Here is an 18,686-nt window from a genome sequence, read left to right on the forward strand (position 1 = left end):
CGGGTCACGAACAAAGGAAGACAGAGGTCAGCCAATTTTCTCCCCCATTTTATTGAAGTTCATCGCATCGAAGCAATTTTCAACGTCTCTGGGAGGAAAAAAACAAACAAACGAAAAGCATCTCATGACTTCCAACCAGTTAATTCGTTCAAGCTGCTATGGAGATTGGTTTCACATTAGTTCGTATTGACATTCATACATTTTAAGTCTCAGTAGTAGAAATCTGTTCAACGATGACACTTTTCTTGATATGTTTCTATTTTCTCTCTCTCTTCAAAATATAAAAAGATAGATCGCAAACGTCCTGTTGAAACATACTCTGTACAGTTCTGGATGAGTTAGCGCCTTTGAAAAATAAAATGCGGAAACCCCGGCGTCCACTTTATCGTCCCGTTCGTCCGCCGCGCAGTCCGGTGAGATCGACTGAACAATGAACAAACATCTTTGATCTTTGGAAAAACTTGCGTGGATGCATGACGTCGGTCGGCAAGATGTGATGGAAAACAATCTGACGACGGGGCGTCTTTCCGACACGCTCCCCCAAAACGGTCGGTGTCAATCGGAGGCATCGCACGATCAAACGGGCAACCGGACAAAAACTGGATTTGTGTTTTGGTTTCTTTTTTTTGCATGACACATTACACCCCGAAGTTCGCTGTAAAGCATCCAGGAAAGAAAAAGAACCCGTGATTCGAATTGAGAAAAGAAAAAGGACGTACGGCGGACAGGGGGCAGTAGTACACACTAAAAACGGAGACATCTTTTCTTTTTTTTTCCCCAGGACCTGAACGACGATAATGATGCGGCCAAAATGTGACGATTAAACGACAAAGGAACAAGTCTTGGCCTTAAACACACACACACACACACAGACGTGGGTGAGGAGTTTCCGTATGCAGCGTTTTGACCCCGTGACCGCCGCAGCTCTGTCTTTCCAGATGAAAACTGTGTTGAAATAAAAACCCAAGCAATCAGTGCCGCTTACAGAGTGCTGTCCAGGAGGCCCAATTGAGGCTTTTTGTTTCAATCAGAGCCAAGGCGGACGAGGTCGACGAGGGAGCCTTAACGGTGAGCGTCGCACACCCCCGGCCGGCCTCCCGGCTTGCAACCGGAGCGCCGCGAGCCCCGAACCAGCGGGGCTTCCACGCGGAGAAGAAGGCGGCTTCGTTCGGGACTCAATCGATCACCAAACAGCCATTTGCCATCTCGACATCGTTTTCGGAAGCTCCGACTCCCTCTCGACTGCGCTGCGCGGACCGATGAAGTCGCTCGGGATGCTGGATGCGTCGCGGCCGATGCTGGCTAGACCATCTCCCCAAAAAGACGACGGTACTAAATAAGACAAGCTACCTTGGCACACTCCAAGTGTCTTGCCATTTGCCTCTGGGAAGGAAGACGTTTTTGCCCGACGACACGGCACAGTGGTCAGTGTTTTGTTGCGGAGTCTTCAACCAACAGCGGCGGCCAAGAGGCTTTGTCAAAACTCTGCTCTTGCCCCCTCCCGCCTTGATTGACATGAGGCATGCGCTGAGTTTTGTTTTGTTTTTTTTGTTCGTTTTCTCTCCACATCACTGTTGGGTCTTCATGACTTCAGTTGATCAGAAATAAAAGCGCTGAACACCGACCGCGCGGCCACACATGCCATCAACACAACCTGAGTCCTTTAAAAACAAACTTTGGAATGACAGTTGCTTCCATGCAAACCTGAAATCTCGCCTGACATCACTTTTGATTAAACTGCGAGATGAGATATATATAGATATAGCTATCTATCTATATATATATAGATGTGTGTGTATATAGATATAGATATATAGATAGATAGCTATAGATATATGTTGCACAAACAATGAACCCCAAAGGCCAAAGAATTCTGACACCAATGACAACGTTCGGAAAAAAAAAACAGAAGCATGAAGAGAAAGGAATGGAATCGGGAAAGCTACTCCGCCCGCTTGGCCCTGCAACAGTCAGCTCTCAACTTCTCTTGTATTATTGCCAAAGGGGGGGGGGGAAAGAGAGAAGTAATGCAGTGAAAGAGTCTTACTGAAGCAGACAACGTACGGAGAGCTTTTTTTTGTTTTTGAATTGCTGCTGCTGCTGCTGCTACGGTCACCGCGCAAACTTTGCACGCAAGCTCACGGTCGGCAAAGTCTGGGATGATGACGACGGGTGATGAGATTCTCAACTCAACTGTATTTATAGAGCACTTCCAAACAGATGTTTGCATTTCCAACCACGTCGCTCTGGATGCCAAACTGCGGAATGAGGACGGGAGGGCAGCAGAAGCGGAGAGATTTCATTCGACAAAACAGTTCCGGGCGTACGTTGCAACCACACACACACACACACACACGTTTCAAGATTCACATTTTTTTTTTCACCTTTTCAAAACAAAATATATCTTCTCTTTCATTAGAATCTCTCTTTTTTTTAAACATGAATTGCATATAACATTTTCTTTTCAACTCATTTTGTATATATCTATGTTCTTGTATCTCTAGCACCCTTGTCTTCAACGAAGGGCTTGCAGAAAAGACAGTCATGCAAAGGAGTCATGCTGGTAAACAAAGTTAGAAAAATGCACCACCCCCCCACGCCACCGCCGCCCCTCGTTTGTTGAAGTCAGGGTGGTGGTGGGGGGGGGGGGTATATCCCTTGCCATCCATGCATGAGGATGTCTTTGCTGTGCCTCGGAGCCAACTTTAGTCAGCCGAAACTTGTCCTTTTTTTCCCGGCCCCCCAGGATTTTTGTTTTGTTTTGTTTTTTTCATGGCAAATTTTCACATTGTGCATCCGTTAAGACTTTTTCTCTCATTCCGTCCAATGCCATAGCTAGATGTGTTTTATCAAAATATATATATTTGTTCTGTCTCTCCCTCTTTTTATTTTATTTTTTTTGGGGGGGGGGGGGGGGAGACGCTAGATTTAGACTCTGTCCACTTCTGCTTGTTGCATGACATCGACTCGCCAGTGAAGTGGCCCGCTGGCGGCAAGAGGGACCACAGGGACATTCTGGGCAGTATTCATCTGCGGCTTCTTGTGCCTTGTTGGCAGTGTAGGCCTTTGTGTGCGCTGGCGGCGGGGCTTGGTCAGATTGGTTCCTTTAATCATTAAAAAAAATAATAAAATATCCTTGTGGCGGGGGGGGGGGGGGGGGGCTGAGGAGGGGTGGGGGTGTGATGTCCATTCCTCCTCCTCATCATACTTGAAGCAGACTTGCGATCGGACCAAAGACCGACGAGAGTCGTCCGGAGCTCCTCGAGTGCATTTTCCGCTCCGGCGGGAAAAAGTTCTCCTTTCGCTTCTGTGTGCTTGATTTGAAGAGGCGAGCGGATGCGAGCGGCTCCTTTCTGGATGACGTGGCGAGAAGGCGGTCGGGCGGGAGCCTCCCTCCTCCTCCACCCCCGTTTAGAGTGCATGAGCGGAAAACGTCAGGAGGGGCTCAAGGTCAAACGGCGTGGAATGCGGATGCTGCTACATGGGCTTCGGTGAGTTACGCTAGCTTTTCAATCGCCGCCTTTTTGAGGAGGGAATGGAAGACAACGTTTCAGTGGCGAGTGCTAAACTCCATCCTGATGCGGCTCGTCGGCTCGAAGGTGAAGACGTCGGTCTCTCGTGGACCGTCGAGGTGTTTTACTCAGGAACGGAAGGTCACGACCTCCACACTGTCCAAACGTCTCGCTCTTCCGTCAGCTCAAGTCGTTTCCCGGCCAAGTGATGCTACGGCGTTAGCAGAGATGCTACATTGCTCATTCAGTCCCTTGTGAGGACAAGTTTGTTTTGGTTCCGGAAACATGTCCATGGTGATGTTTTCCGAGCGACGTCATCTGGAATGTGTCGTGAGGGAGTCCCCCCCCCCCCCCCACCCCCCTGTCCCAAAGTGTGTCAGTGCAATGTGCAGTCAATCGGCCCAAAAGGGGTGGAAGAAAAAAAAAAAATGCGGTCAGCGGAGTTCCGAGAGGCTACTTTGGTAACGACGTGAGCAGGAGCAGAGCGTGTGAATTTTGGGAAGTGGTGCTTTAAAGGTGAGGCCTCTCCCTCTCTCTCCCTCTCTCTGGTCACCCAAAGAGCTCCTTTCAAAACGTCCATCCACGTCACGCTCGCCGCTTATGTGGCTCCCGCCGCAAATATGTGTGAACGGCTTAAGGGCTCCTCGTTACACGGAGAAGGCCAACGCTAGAAACTTAACACTGTGAAGACAAGAGCGGAAAGTCGTGAATAATCCCACTCCTCTGACAATCAATTAATCACTCAATCCAAGCGGAACGCGAGACGATCCGATTTGGTGGCTCGCTTGATGCCGCAAGCAAGTTGCGCGTGCGCATTTTGCGTTCGAGCGGCGCCGCGCCGTAGCGCAACGGCGCGCTAACGTGATGGGAGAGCCAGATGGAGTTGAATGGAGAGCGGAAGCCGAACCCGGAGCGTGGGGCTCTTTTGGCTTTTGCTTTTGACGGGTTTGCTTTTGCACGGTTACCTCTGCTCTACGGTTTGATCCAGGAGGAGGTGGAGTTTGCATTGAGGTCCTGCTGTAACAGAGACCCTTCCATCTTATACCAGTCCTCCGTCAGAGGGGAGTCTGGGCTGGGCGCCAGGGCTGCTGCCTCTAGTTTGTTGTCAACAAGGGGAGGGGCAGGGGAGGGGGTGTTGAAAAGTTTGGAGGGAGTGTTTGGGTGTAGGTTGGCGGCAGCGGTGGTTTGATTGCCACGATGGATGGGTGAAGGCGTCGGGTTGCCGTGGGCACAAAGAGGATGGCAGAAATTAAACGGGGGGAGGAGGGGTTCATGTGGCACAAAGGAGAAAAGGGGGATGCGATATGGGGGCGTGGATTCATGCCAGGGAAGGAGGGGGGAAGGAAATGACCAAATAAGGGGGAAGGGGGGGGAGAGAGAAGTGACGAGAAGTAAATTAATGCATGGTCAACTGTCTGAGTCCAGAAGACAGAGAAAGACCGTTCATGAGCATGGATGGATGCCGCGCTACGGACAACCAAACGCACGGACGCCGATGGGAAAATGGAGCCGCCATCAAACGAGGAACAAAGCGAGGAGACGCGCCGAAAGCTTCGCCGGCCGCAAGGCGGCGCCAACAAACGAGAGCGGCGCCCGAGAGCCCACCGAGTGCGCGCGCGAGGCCGCCGCGCCGTCCTTTCCGCCGAGCGACCGAAAGCAAAACGGCGGTTTCCGCACGTACCTTTCCGCACGTTCCCGTCGGTGGCTCGGAATTCCCTGGTGTTGAGCAGGAAGCAGGCGCGGTCCTGCTGGTAGCGCTCCCGGGTGGGACCCCGCCCGATGGGGCTCCTCTCGTCGGGGCTCAGCACCTGGTCGATGGCGGGGCAGTCTTCGTTGGCCAGCGCGGCCGAGGCCGCGTCGCCGTTCTGCTTGGAATCTGTGCGGGGAGGGGCGGCGGGGAACGGTGAAAACACCGCGCCAAAACGGAAACTATCCGGGGCGCGCGCGCGCGAGCAAGACTCGACGGGAAGACTCGCAAAGGCGGGCCAGATTTTGCCAAAGGGGGGCTGGCGTTGACAAAAGCCAAGGAGCTCACCTCTGTTGATCTCGATAATTTCTTCCTGGGCGAGAGGACAGTCGCCCCCCGGGCCTCCGGAGCCCATCACTCCGCCGAGGACGTTTCCCAGGAGCCTTTGCGGCGAGGCGGTGGCCATGGCCAGGGCGTCGGGCTTGCAGTAGTTGGGCGAGCCCGGCTGAGGCGCTCGGGGAATGTGTTTGTTCTTCTTTTTGGGCAACTTCTGCTTGGCCATGGCCAGCGAGTAGTACATGCCGAAGTTGTTGACGATGACGGGGACGGGCATGGCGATGGTCAGCACGCCGGCCAGGGCGCACAGGGCCCCCACCAGCATCCCGGACCAGGTCTCCGGGTACATGTCGCCGTAGCCCAGCGTGGTCATGGTCACCACGGCCCACCAGAAGCCGATGGGGATGTTCTTGAAGTTGGTGTGGGCGTTGGCCGCCGGGTCGTCGGGGTGGGCGCCGATCCTCTCGGCGTAGTAGATCATGGTGGCGAAGATGAGCACGCCCAGCGCCAGGAAGATGATGAGCAGGAGGAATTCGTTGGTGCTGGCGCGCAGGGTGTGGCCCAGCACGCGCAGACCCACAAAGTGGCGGGTCAGCTTGAAAATTCGCAGGATGCGCACGAAGCGCACCACCCGCAGGAATCCCAGGACGTCCTTGGCGGCTTTGGAGGAGAGCCCGCTCAGGCCCACCTCCAGGTAGAAGGGCAGGATGGCCACAAAGTCGATGATGTTGAGGGTGCTCTTGAAGAACTCCACCTTGTCGGGGCAGAAGATGACTCGCAGCAGGACCTCGATGGTGAACCAGATGACGCACACGCCCTCCACGTACGTCAGCCAGCTGTCCGTCACCACCTCGTAGACGATCTCCTCGCGCGTGGTGCTGCCCACCGTCACGTTCTCCGTCTTGTTGAGGATGGTGTTGAAGGCCTCGTGCGTCTCCATGCAGAAGGTGGAGATGGAGATGAGGATGAAGAAGAGCGAGCCGAACGCCACGTACTGCAAAGAGGAACCGGCGGGGCGTCAGTCGGAAGATGCCGCTCGGCCCGACCGCGTTCCCGCGTTCGATTAGCCTCCGTCGAGTTCCTTTCTGCGGGCACGCAGACTTCCGCCGTGACCGCCGAAGGCAAATTTTCTGCGTCAACTGCGAGCGCACTTCCGACGTGCGCCCGAGCAATGGCCGATGAATCGATTTCGTCGTGCGCGCGGTCAGCGCGCCATCTTTCCCCCGGTGCAGTCCGTTTCCGGTGGGGCCGCGGCGTGCGTGCGTGCGTGTGTATTTATAGATGCGCTATACTTTGTGCTTCATCAAATAAATAATAAAAGAGACGTGGCCCGCAGCGCAAAAAGAGAAAGGTAATTCCGACTTAAGTGCAGCCCATATATCCCGTTCGGGAGCCTGAGTGCCTTCCGCGTATTGTGCGGGCCACCGCGTCCTTCAAAGAGCCCGAAGCCATTTGGGCGGCGTCCACGGGAAACGCCATCGACGTTTCTTCATAGAAGCCCCGAGCTAACGGCGAGCCCAAAAAAGAGTCCCGCAGTCACGGGTGTCCCGCAGGCGCATACGGAGGAGGCCGCATTAAAATCCTCCACTTTTGTCAGCCAAAGAATTCTGCTTTCCTTATTGCCTCTCCGTCTCTTTTCCTGTAGCTCTTTTTCTCCTCTGCCATGTCTGACCTACTTTCTCAGATTGCTGCAGTGCCCCCCCCACCCCCTCCTCAATCGCCCAAACACACACACATGCAGGCAGAGCTTCTCAATCGGCCTCCTCCCACCGCTACCCCCCGTGCCGGCGTGTCTCGGGGAAGCGAGCGGGATAGCACCGGCCCGGACCCGCCGCTCATTGCGCATCCTCGTCGGCTGCGAATGACACGCGTGCAAGTGAGGGCGCGCAGAAGGAAAAGAAGAACAAGTATGACCCGCCGGCGCCGCATCGCGGCATCTTCCGGGCGATGGAAGCCGGACAGCCGCGTGTGGCACAAACAATAGGGACGTTGACTGACCACTTCCTACCACATTTTTGTCTTTTTGTCCGCTAAAGGTTGGACGCGGTTGCCGTCGGGCAAAAAGAATCCCTTTTTTTTTTTCATAAATGGAACATGATGGATCGGCGCCAATGTTGTGGAACTCATTCAAGGTGTTGAAAATAGCTTCCAAAGCAATCCGTCAATTGTTCTCTTGTGACTTTCCGTGCCAAGTTGTAAAACGCCGCCGGCCCGTTCAACCGCTCGGTCAGCCGGGAGCTCCAAGACCCGCTTGGCGAGATGATCGCGTCTTTTCAAACACGGCCGCGGCGCCACATCAGTCCAGATGCGTTGCTGTGACTTTGGAGCCTCATCTTTTAGCTCACCGTTGATTCGCTGATCTCTCGGCGGTACAACGACCCCCCCCCCCCCTGCCCTGTTGCGTTTGCGTCCGAATTTTGCAGAAAATGACACAAACGAGAAAAAGAGCCAAGCGCTTGAACGGCAACGCGCGCGTGACCGCGTCTGCGTCAACTCTTGCCTCGGACACCGGCGCCGCCGATGCTATTAATATCCGGACAAATACAACAAAAAGAAGCGCCCGAAATAACACAGCGTTCTGCTTGTGACAGAGAGTTACTTTTTTGTCCCGAATCCCACTGAATTCTCAGGAGGGCAGGCTCAACGCAAGCACAAAGGAGAGGAGGGGGGGGGGGGAAGAAAAGAAAAAGCAGCGGCCAAGCTACAGAAACACACAAAAGAGAACCGCGTGGCAAGGCTACAGTAGCATCTTCTCTGTCGGCTATGCGGGTGGAGGTGTGGGGGGGGGGGGGCAGGTGAGACCGGACCACGCTTTTGTGCAGATGCGTGAAGGTCAAAGTTGACGGGGACAAAACGCGTGATGAGAAGGGAATGGAACCCTGCCTCCAAAAATGTCAACGTGCAAACTCAAGGCTTGGGAGGACGGCGAAGGCCGCGCCAAGTCGAGTGGCTTTGGTTTCTTTGAACCGAAGGCGCTCGAGATCAACGCTACCGCCATCGAGGCTGCGTTCGTTTTCGTTTTCAAACGGCCGTGGCGTTCAGCTTGGGTGGGAATTTTGGCCAACACGGTGGCCAACTTGAGCCCGGTTTGACTTGCCACGGCGTCGACTGTTTGCGGCGGTCGTTCGGTTGGACGTTTTCAGCAAAAAAGTCAGAATGCAACGGCTGGAGTGGAGCGAAGCACCACGTCGACAACATGTCACGCGGAACCGGTCGTTTCTTCTGAATGAACACCGGAAAGGAGGCAGGCACGTTTTAAAGTGGGATTTGATTCGAAACGGTTTTCGTGTCGCCGGACGTGATCACAAACGTGGACGGAACGGAGGCGCCGCTGCAGCGGAGGACGTGCACGCTCACCTCGGCGACAGAAACAAAGTCATCTCCCGAACAAAACGCCAGCCAGACAAACAGTCGAGCGGTCAAACCCCCCCCCCCCTTCTCTTTCTCTCACACACACACACACACACACACACACACACCGTGCCGCATTGAGGGGATGTCGACAAAATAATTTTGGAGGACGACGATAAAAAGGAGGAGTTGCAATGTGTCATACTTATTTATCTCCTATGTGGGGCCCCCTTCCATCCGCTCCCCCCGCGCGCATCATGAGTGTGTGCATGTGCTGCTGCGAATATACGATCCGCTGGTGCGCCGCTGAAGCCTATCATGCGCTCCATTCTCTCCAGTCAAGCCCGACGCGTGTGACACCTGCAGCCAGAATGACCTTCAAGGCCCGACGGAGTCTCCCTCGCGCGCTCCACTCTCAAATTAGATTCCAGGAGATCATCAACATACATTTCAAAAGGTTGAGAGTCAGAGAGAAAATGAGTGTGAGAGAGAGAGAGAGAGAGAGACGGCAAAAGTGAACGAGTGAAGGGGAGGGGGGGGAGGTTTGAGGACAACAAAAGGGGGGTAAGCGGCGGACAGGGTGTACGCGATGCATTCGCGCACGTGGAGACGGCGGCGGCGCCAGGCTCCTCCTTCACGGGACCCTTGCGGTGCTGCGTTGACTGCGGCAGCATCCAGAAGAGCTTTATCATTACAGTATTACACACAGAACCCCCGAGCCCCTCCTTCTCCCATCCCCACCCCCAGCCTGGCTCCCGGTCGCCATGGCAACCGCTGCGTTAGCCTCCGCTTTCAGGCACCAAGGACAGAACTGAGCCAAATAGCGTTCGGCAAATGAGGAGCCGCTCCGAACGCGTCCGGAGCCGGTGACCTTGACAAAGATGCGCCTCGGCGTCCAAATAACACCGAAGGGACCGGGACAAGTCACCATCCGCAATCTTCCCCAAACGTCAAGTCACGTGGCGGAAACGAGCCACTTTCAGTGAACTGTGAGCAGATGCCGGTGACGTCTCGCGCTGGGCAGAGCAATTTCATGCGCCTCGACTTCCCCTCGCCAAGCAAGATCGAGATCAAGATCAAACGGGAACAATCAACATGCTCCAAACAGTCCAAGCGGTTGTGAGCCGAGAGGAAATTAGCAGCCGGGAGAGGGGGGACATTTGACATAAACGCAATCAAACACGGCGAACCGAAAAAGAGTGTCCCGTTGTCTCCCCTTTTCGACTTACTTTCCCAACGGCAATAAAAACACGCGCTTGCTGCGTTTCTCCGACTTTCCGAAAACCTTCACGTACGACTTAGCCGACGACGCTATTTGGCTAACGACGTTTCAAGCTAAGGATGAAAGAACGAAATGCTTGAAGCGAGCGAAAAACCTCCGAAGCAAAAAAACATTTCTTGTCTGCGTCTAAAGCGTAACACACGCGGAAGACCGAGATTGAAATCGTTGGGCAAATGAAAAGGGGACGAGTGAAATTTCAAAAGGGAGACGGACGGCTTCCTTCAGGACGTAGCGTACCGAGCGGAGCACTTTTGGGCATCCCCGGCCGCTTTCCTTGAAGGGAGCATTTGCCCGGGCGGTAACGAGCGCATTCAACCGCCATTAGATTTGTCCAAATGACTTTGCTGACAGATCGCGTTGGCACTGCCCCCCCCCCCCCCCCCTGCTTTTTTGGCTCAACTCCACCGCATGCCAAGATGCCTTTGCCTCGTGCATGCGGCTTTGTTTGGACTCCGGATCCCAGAATGCTGCCAGATCACGTGTCATGATCACCGCGCTCTATCTAATGCCCGCCCCCCCCCCTACCCCCCAAAAAAGGGAGTCGTTCTAAAGTGGCAGCTGAATGACGATTCGCCAGTACGTCTCCGTTGTTGGAGGAGCGGAAAGACAAAGAGTCGTTCGTTGACGTTCAGAGATTCCCTGAATGACTCGACTCCTCGCTGGCTCTCTCCCCTGCGCGCGCACGCATACATGCCAGTGGATAACGTCACAGCCTTATCGGCGCTGCAGTATTCGCAAGCCGTCCTCCCCCCGCCGCCGCCGTTGCATTTGCACTGCAGTCCTGTCAAAACGTTTGCGAGGACAAGCAAATAGTAGCAGTGAGCTGCATGTGTCCTTTCTGTCTCTCTCATCTGCTTTGTATTCAGCGCAATTACTGCAGCATATTATGTGCACTTGTCCTTGCGACGCAGCCCCCCCCCCACATCCCCCCCTCCTCTTTCTCAACCAATCCCTCCTTTTCTTTTCGAGCTCCATCTCTGGCGCTCACTCGCTCTGCACCGTTTGTCGTGTCCGACACACGCCAAAAGTCATGGTATCGCTGCAATGGCTGCCGTTTGAGGAGGCTGCTGGACTGCGACAAGAAGATCTTTGAGCCTGGGGTGGGAGCAGAAGTTACGGAGAGGCTTTGTTGCCAGCGAGTCGTCTGTCGGCCGGTTATTTTCACCGAGACGTTGGAAGATCAAATGAAAAATTGGGGGGTGGGGGGCTCATAGTATGTGGGCCACGCTTTCAAATGCAAATAGAGGCCGGTCCAAACAAGATCGGCCACCCCCGATCCGCCGTCACCCGGGATAGGCCCCCAAGAGGATAAACGCTTTGTCAAATGACATTTGACAAAGTAAGGCGCGAAAAGTAAAGCGACCTATTTTCTAACGGGAGCGCGATCAAAAACGACGTCAGAAAAGCGCCGATCCCTCAACAATCTCCCAAAGTACAATCAAGTATTTGTACTTGCAACCGCTTCCTGCCAGCCTCCAAACGATGGATCGACTTTGGTGCCGGCCAAGCATTCGTTCGCTTTCCGTTTGGCTTCATTATTCATGAATTATTCCCAAGCGGTGCGAGTTAAGGCCGATTTGCGACAGAAAACCTCAAGATCGGATGCGCGGGGGTCCAAAGCGGTGAGTCATCGGTGGCCGCCGCGGCTCCGACAGGAGGCGCGATGGAGAGAAAGCAGATGGCCGCACAGGAACCGACACATGGCCGTCCTCCGAGCGACCGAGCGCCAACGCGCCCGATCGCCGGCTTTATTTGACTTCGGATGGCAATCTGGAATCAGGTTTGGCTACTCCTAGAAAGACACTCTCAAAGTCGAACGAATGTGCAACGTATGCGGGCGCCTTTTGTCACGCAAGTGCATCGTGGCGGTCAAGTGACACGGTGGGCCGCGCACTCCTCCTGAATCATTCATTGAAGCTGCCATGGAACCAAAACCAAGTTTGGTTGCGCAGCAGTCAGTCAAATTGAAGCAGCACGTCTACCCCAAAGATGTCAGAGGGATGAGGACTGTGTCTCTTTTCGAGAAGAAATTTCAAAATATATCGATTGGAGTTTAGGCGCGAGTCAGCCGATCATTTTGTTTGCAAAGGACCGATTTGGAGGCCTCGCACCCCCGCAAGCCGCCGTTGCTTGTCCGGGTCCCGAGAAGGAGAGCTCCGAAGTGACTGGAAGCAGAAGGCTGACTCAGCACTTAACCAGCAAGGCCAACTTGATCTCGGTGCAGAGGAGGAGGAGGAAAGTACGTCCAGATGACATGAGCGATACTTTGCCTTGTTATTATTGTTTCTTTTGCTTTTTTTTTTTGAACATAAAAGGTTTGAAAAAGTTTTTTGGATGAAATGCAAATGTATATCGCTTCAGCTCAATACAACTCAACTGTACTCTTCCACATTTATCGCATGTAACTTCATAATAATAATAAAAATACTAAATGCATGACCGCAAGCGCTCCCACTACGAATAACATTAATGGCAATAATAATGTTATTTTCGACACAAAATTTTGGGATTTTGTTTTTTCCGCATGCTTTTCACCGGACGCCGACATTGTGTCGATTCGGACTTTGAGCTTGTATTACACGCGTCAAACCCGGCAATGCTTTTGCCGACTGAGACAGAAATGTAAGCTCGCCCCCCCCCCCCCCCCCACCCCACCCCTTCCTTTTTGCTGTGTTCAGAAGCGGCCCACGGAGAGTGGAGCACGCATGGGAGTGGGAGGCAGTGTTGACGAGCCGGGCTTTTCCGGCAGCCGCAACTGGGAACGCAAATACAAGCAAAAGGAACCGCCGTTTCATTCCACAACGCTTGAGCGCACGTCATCGCGGGGACACTTGAGAGCGAGAAAGAAAGCCACGTTTGCACTCCAAGAAGACGAAGCCTTGCTTTTTAGGGTCACGAGGGCTGTTTGCCTGCAGTGCAGCGGGGACACGCGCGGATCCACAAAGCAATAAAGATCGCACGACGTTTAGCCCGTGCACGGACTGGATATGAACGACAACCCGAATGCTGATTTTTTTGTTTTGTTTTGTTTGTTGAACGGCAAAATAGACGCTTCGGCATAAAAGGAGATTTGATTGGTTAACTCCATGGACGGGGAAGCCCCTTTTGGGAGTTTTAACCCCCCTTCAATAAATGACCGAAAAGTGCATCGTGACGGCGGCTCTCCTTTCCCTCACGCAAGTACAGGTAGCGGTACGCAGAGTATACGGGATATATATTGATGCTCGTTTCGAATCAACAACATAGCGTGGGCGCGATTGATGAACAACAACGACGACGACGACAACGGCAGCTGCTACCGGCGCTCTCATTTGCTCATGCGGACGTCACTCGCCGGGCCAGGCGCCGCCTTTCAAAGCCGCACACATTCACCGTCACGGACGCGACAGTGGAGATGGCGAGGACGGTGACCCCAAGTGGACAAAAAGAATACCCGCGCCTCAGCTGCGGATCGCCGTTCAACCCTGCAACATTTGCAGAAAGGCCTTTTGGGGTCGCCAGCGGTTTTCGATGGCCAAAGGAAGCGCGGCTTACGGCTCGCCGTCCCGTGAAGGGAGCCTGGCGCCGCAAGCGCATGAAAACAAGTTCACGACTGCTCCGAAGGGAAAGTGACAAACATTCGCCGGCCGATCAGCTCAATGACACCGAGGAGCTATTATATATTATATTACTATTCAAGACGGCGCTTTCGGATGGAAATGCCGTCGTCCTTTTAAAAATTGCACGTCCGTCCGTCGTCGCCGTTAAAATAAGTCAAAGTATTTGCCGGCCTTTCGACTCTCCCCACTCCACAGAAGATAATCATTAAAAGAGCAATCGATGAGCTCGGGCATGAGATTGGATGGCTGAAGCCTTCAAAGATAATCAGAGGTGCAAAGACGAGCCCCCCTTCTCCCGCCCCCAGTCACGTGTGTCACATCCTCCTTTGCCCCCCCCCCCCCGCACTCCATTTTCCCATGCACCATCTCTCTCCGCTCTCTCACCCCTTCTCCATTTCCCTCTCGGCTGCCTATCTGTGCGCCCCCCCCCCCCCACCCGCTGCCACCCCAGCAGCAGCAGCAGTAGCACCCTCTGCACACCCCCCCCCCCACCCCCCGGCATTGACTGCAGCAGAAAAGCCAGCATAAGACGTGTGCGTGTGTGTGTATGCGCGTTGCTACGGTACACTGACAACACATGAATCTAATTTGTGTGTGGATGTGCGCACGTTTCTCTCAAATGAAGACATTGATTGGTTTGATTCCTCCCCCTACAATGTCCCTCCTCGCGTCTCCCTCTGCTTGTCATCTGCCACTTGGAACATCTCCGGCATCTCCTCGTGTCGTTTGTATCTCGCAGAGGGTTCGGGGGGGGGGGGGGGGTCAATTGAAAGCCAAAAAACCAACGTGAGAGAACTGGATCACGTCGCCGTTTGAGGCCGACGGCTCGGAGCCGGGACAAAACGCAGAAATGCATCTCGGCCACAATACCCGCCGTTGCACTCTGCAGAATCACCCACACGCACACGCACGCGCACGCACGCGACTTCAAGAGGGAATGGCCAGTATTGCACCCGCCACGTGGAACCACGACCCGAGCCCGCCGTCCGAAACCCAAATTGGAATTGTGCCGCCGGCGTCTCCGGCTTTCGTTCGTGCTTTGAGCTCTTCCGAAGTCACGGGCCGCGACATTTCGCGAGAGCGGAGGACGACCGTTGAGACAACGAAGTTGCACGAGCCGCCGTCCTAACTGGCCTCGGAGGCTTGAGGTGAGACCGCCGCCGCCTTAAGCGGGATGGAATCCGCGGGAGGAGACGCCACGCTTGGATTTGGGTGAGCAAATCCCCACGCCGGCAATCGAGGAGGCGCTAAACTCGACCGCAGCGGATGACCGCCCGCGCGATGCGCCTTCTGTTCTTACTAAAAACGGCACCGCGCGCAACAAAAACGTCACGCGGCGTCGAAACGGACGACGCGGAGGCCGTCAAAACAAAAAACATACCAACGAGCCACCCGCCCGAATGAGCGGCTATCGCGGAAACTCCAAGCGGGAGTCGGGTGTAGCGACGGCGGCGGCGACGGCGGTTTGTTTTGTTTTTGTTGGGAAAGTCGCGAGGGTCAACTCACCCGGGCGTACTTGGACGAGTAGGGGTCCTCGAAGAGCGCCCAGATCTTGGGCTGCCAGGTCTTCCACCAGCCCGCCCTCCTGGCGTCCTCCTGCAGGCAGAGTCTCTTCAGGTCGCCGTCGGCGCCGCCCAGGGCCGGGTCGTCGTCGGGCGCGTCGGGCTCGGGCGTCTCGAAGCTGTCCAGCGCCTCCTCGGCGTCCCGGTGCTGGCGGTAGTTCATCCAGCAGCAGGCCTCCACGTCCGTCTCGTCGATGCCCCAGAAGGCCAGCTCCTCCTCGAACAGCGGCCCGCACACGTCGTTGGGGCAGTGCAGCTTGCCCGTGCGGTAGTAGTTGAGGATGAACGAGAAGACGGACGGGTGGCGGTCGAAGAAGAACTCGTCCAATTTGGGGTCGTAGTCAAAGTTGCTGAAGGCGTCCGGCTCGGTGAGCCACGACAGCCGCGTGCCGGGCAAGGTCTTCAGCGTGCTCCGGTACGTCTCGTGGCGCACCCCGCCGCAGTTGATGACGATTTTCTCGCTTTCCGACGGGCAAGTCATGTCGGCGCTGTAACATGCTTTGTTGGACGACTTGTTCCCACCCTTGCGCCCTTTGAAAGACGAGACGCACACCGAACTGAGCATAGAGGACCGGAGGGGGGCGGCGGCGGAGGAGGGCGGGAGAAGATGAGAGCGACCGGAGGGAGGTGGAGGAGGAGTCTGCGGGAAAGACAGAGAGGAGGGGGGAGGGGAGGAGGGGAGGGGAGGGGGGGGGGGGGCAGAAAAGGGAAACGCTTTAGCGCAACGTGCGGGATTCTCCGCCGTGTCAACGAGCACGTCAAAAATGGAAAAAAGGTCACCGAATAACCTTGGGATGCCCACTGGCTGATGAAGAAAAAAAAAAGAAAGCCCTCACTCTATTATCAGGGCTGCGCGAGGCTGATGCATGACCAAAAAAAACAACAACTGAAAACTCAGCATACAAGAGCACTTTTCATCACAGTCAAAGACGCCTGCTGGCTATCAAAAGCCATCGACACCCCTGGCCACATTTTTGCACAATGCCAAATCATTTTCCCACCAACAATCTGACATCTATTGAAAACATCCATCCATCCGTTTTCCCATGCGCGTTATCCTCACAAGGGTCGCAGGGTCGCAGTAGGCGGGGACACCCTGAACCGCTCGCCAGCCAATCGCAGGGCACACCGCGCCGAACAACCATCCGCGCTTACACTCGCACCTCGCGAAAATTTTGAGTGTTCCATGAACCTGCCATGCATGTTTTTGTCACGTGGGAAGAAACCGGAGTACCCGGAGAAAACCCACGCAGGCACGGGGAGAACATGCAAACGCCACACAGGGAGGCCGGAGCTCGGATCGAACCCTGCACTGCTGCACTGTGAAGTCTGCAAAATATGGTGAAAACGACACAGCAAAAACATTTCACAGAAAGTCTGCTTGCATAAGTGCGCACACCCTAAATCAGAATCAAGCTCGTGTTAAAAAGATCGATTAAAAAAAAAAAAAAAAAGATCTACACTTGGAGGTCGATTGCACCCTGCAGTGCTGGCTGCACACTCCCGCTTCAGCATGATTTCGAATGTAATGAGAGGGTGTGAACACTTGCGCAACCCCATTATGGTGAATTCATGCATGCACTTGAATCGCCAACTTTCGGGGCGTAATGCAACAAATATCGCACAAGTCCTGATTGTGTGCTGTCATTCTTCGGTGGGCCAGCGTCAAGAAGGCCCCTCGGCCTGGACAAGTATACAGCCCGCCCCCTTCGCTATACTTGTCCCCTCCTTGTTTGATGATGAAGGCACTTGATTGTCCGACACCATTATGCCCCCCCCCACACACACACACTCATGGCGCAATCTCTAAATTGATCCGACTGATGCTCGAGTCGGTGCTCCTTCAAATCCGAGCCCTAATTAGGCCACCGTGCACCGTGCAAATGCGCGGACACACTCTTGTGAGTGAGCGAGTGAGAGAGAAGAGTGCAAAACTGGTGAGGAAAGGGAGGCGCGCGCGCACGCACGCACACACCTTTGGCTCCGGATCCCAAACCCATCCGTGACGTCAGGTGCCGCAGCACCGGGCACGCATGCGGATGTGCGTGTGCGTTAATTGGCTCCCAGGAGTGTGGCGTGTCCGTGCTTACGTTACACACACTTTCGATTCATGCCATGCACAATTAGGTCGCGTTCTGTCACGCGGCGGTGTGTTACCAACAAGATGAAAAAAATAATCAGACTCATTCCATTTGGATACAGTCTGGACGGACGGCAAAAGAAGAAGGGCGAAGGGGAGCAAAAGGGAGACAGTGAATGCACCATCGTGGACGTCTTCGGTCATGGAGGGAAGACGCGGAAGGGGAGCGCGCCATAAAAGTCAATGAATCGGGCCAGGCAGAGTGAGGTGAAAGCTCTCAGCCGCAAGAGCCCTTCACAGAGCACATGCGCGTGTGCATCCGCGTTAAGCGCCACGAGAGTCAAAGTTTAAAAAAAAGAAAAAGAAAAGAACCCCCCCTTTGAACGCCCTCGCCACCCCTGCTTCCTTTCTCTCTCTGTCTCTCCTGCACTTTCCCTTCCACGCTCGCTCTCACGCTCCGCATCAAGGAAATCACCTTGAAGGAGAGACAGTCGAGACTTTGGTCAAAAGAGTCTCAAGTTTCCAATGAGCTCGGTCAGGAAGTCCGCTGCGCGCTTTTGCCCAACTTGGCGTCGCGGCGGAGGGAGGGCTGGAGTTCAGCACCGCGGAGAGTTCCTCTCCGGCTTCAGTTGGGAATCGAATCGAGGGCGGACTTGAAGGCTTTTGGTTGATTTGGGGTTTTGGGTTTTTTTCGCTGGCAATTTGGGCTGCGAACGAGTTTGCCCTAAGCGAGCCGCTGCACTTGAATGCCGAGGAGGGAGGACAGGTGTGGGCTGCAGGAAGCGCACAAAAGGGAGGCGGAGCGGCTCTTCGACGCATTGCAAACTGGCGCAAACCGGGGGGTGATTTTTTTTTCCCTCTCTCCCCTTCTCTTTAGCTCGCCCTCTCTCCTTCTCCTGCAGCATTTCCTGACTTGGCCACCGTGTACTGCGCCACCCCCCCCCCGCCCCCTCGCCAACCCAAGCACCCCCCTCACCCACTTCCGACCGAGTGGCACGCTCACCTGGCCCAACGTGGCAAGAAACGCAGCCTGGGGAGGGGAAGTGTGTGCGTGTGTGGAGGGGGGGGGGGGGCAAGAAAACGCTTCGCCGGAGGAGTGCAAACACTGCGGCGAGAAAAGAGGAATGGGTTGGTGCAGATAGGGTGGGCAGCGCGGGATTATGGGATGCATTGACTGCAAGGGGGAGGGGAGAGGAATTCGGAGGAGTGCTGACTATGCGGAACTAACCTGGCTGTTGGCAGGAAAAGCCCCAAAGAAAAATCACGGAGGGAAGGGA

The 18,686-nt window shown here is 54.7% G+C and overlaps 1 protein-coding gene across 3 annotated transcripts; it reads right to left on the bottom strand.

The window, feature by feature from the left end:
* Positions 1–32: 32 nt before the first annotated feature.
* Positions 33–15,982, bottom strand: LOC147189427 (voltage-gated potassium channel KCNC1-like). Of its 3 annotated transcripts, XM_086138301.1 has the most exons (5): positions 15,274–15,982; positions 5,548–6,529; positions 5,194–5,388; positions 4,478–4,606; positions 33–4,193 (listed from the first exon to the last, which is right to left on the bottom strand). In XM_086138301.1, the coding sequence occupies exons 1-4, from the start codon at positions 15,892–15,894 to the stop codon at positions 4,485–4,487; spliced, it is 1,920 nt and encodes a 639-aa protein (XP_085994427.1). In that variant the 5' UTR covers positions 15,895–15,982; the 3' UTR covers positions 33–4,193; positions 4,478–4,484. The 3 variants fall into 3 exon arrangements, with proteins under 3 accessions (XP_085994427.1, XP_085994428.1, XP_085994426.1); XM_086138302.1 differs by lacking the exon at positions 4,478–4,606; XM_086138300.1 differs by having other exon boundaries at positions 33–4,606.
* Positions 15,983–18,686: the final 2,704 nt, after the last annotated feature.

The sequence above is a fragment of the Hippocampus guttulatus genome, chromosome 19 (assembly GCF_054856545.1).
Source record: "Hippocampus guttulatus isolate MCC_2025c chromosome 19, RoL_Hgut_1.0, whole genome shotgun sequence".
Classification (NCBI taxonomy): domain Eukaryota; kingdom Metazoa; phylum Chordata; class Actinopteri; order Syngnathiformes; family Syngnathidae; genus Hippocampus; species Hippocampus guttulatus.

Coding starts and splice junctions, on each gene's coding strand:
- LOC147189427 (XM_086138301.1), bottom strand. CDS start 15,894: ATGCTCAGTTCGGTGTGCGTCTCGTCTTTCAAAGGGCGCAAGGGTGGG. Junction 5,389..5,547: donor AATTATCGAGATCAACAGAG/GTGAGCTCCTTG, acceptor CTCCCCGCACAG/ATTCCAAGCAGAACGGCGAC. Junction 4,607..5,193: donor CGACGGGAACGTGCGGAAAG/GTACGTGCGGAA, acceptor ACAACAAACTAG/AGGCAGCAGCCCTGGCGCCC.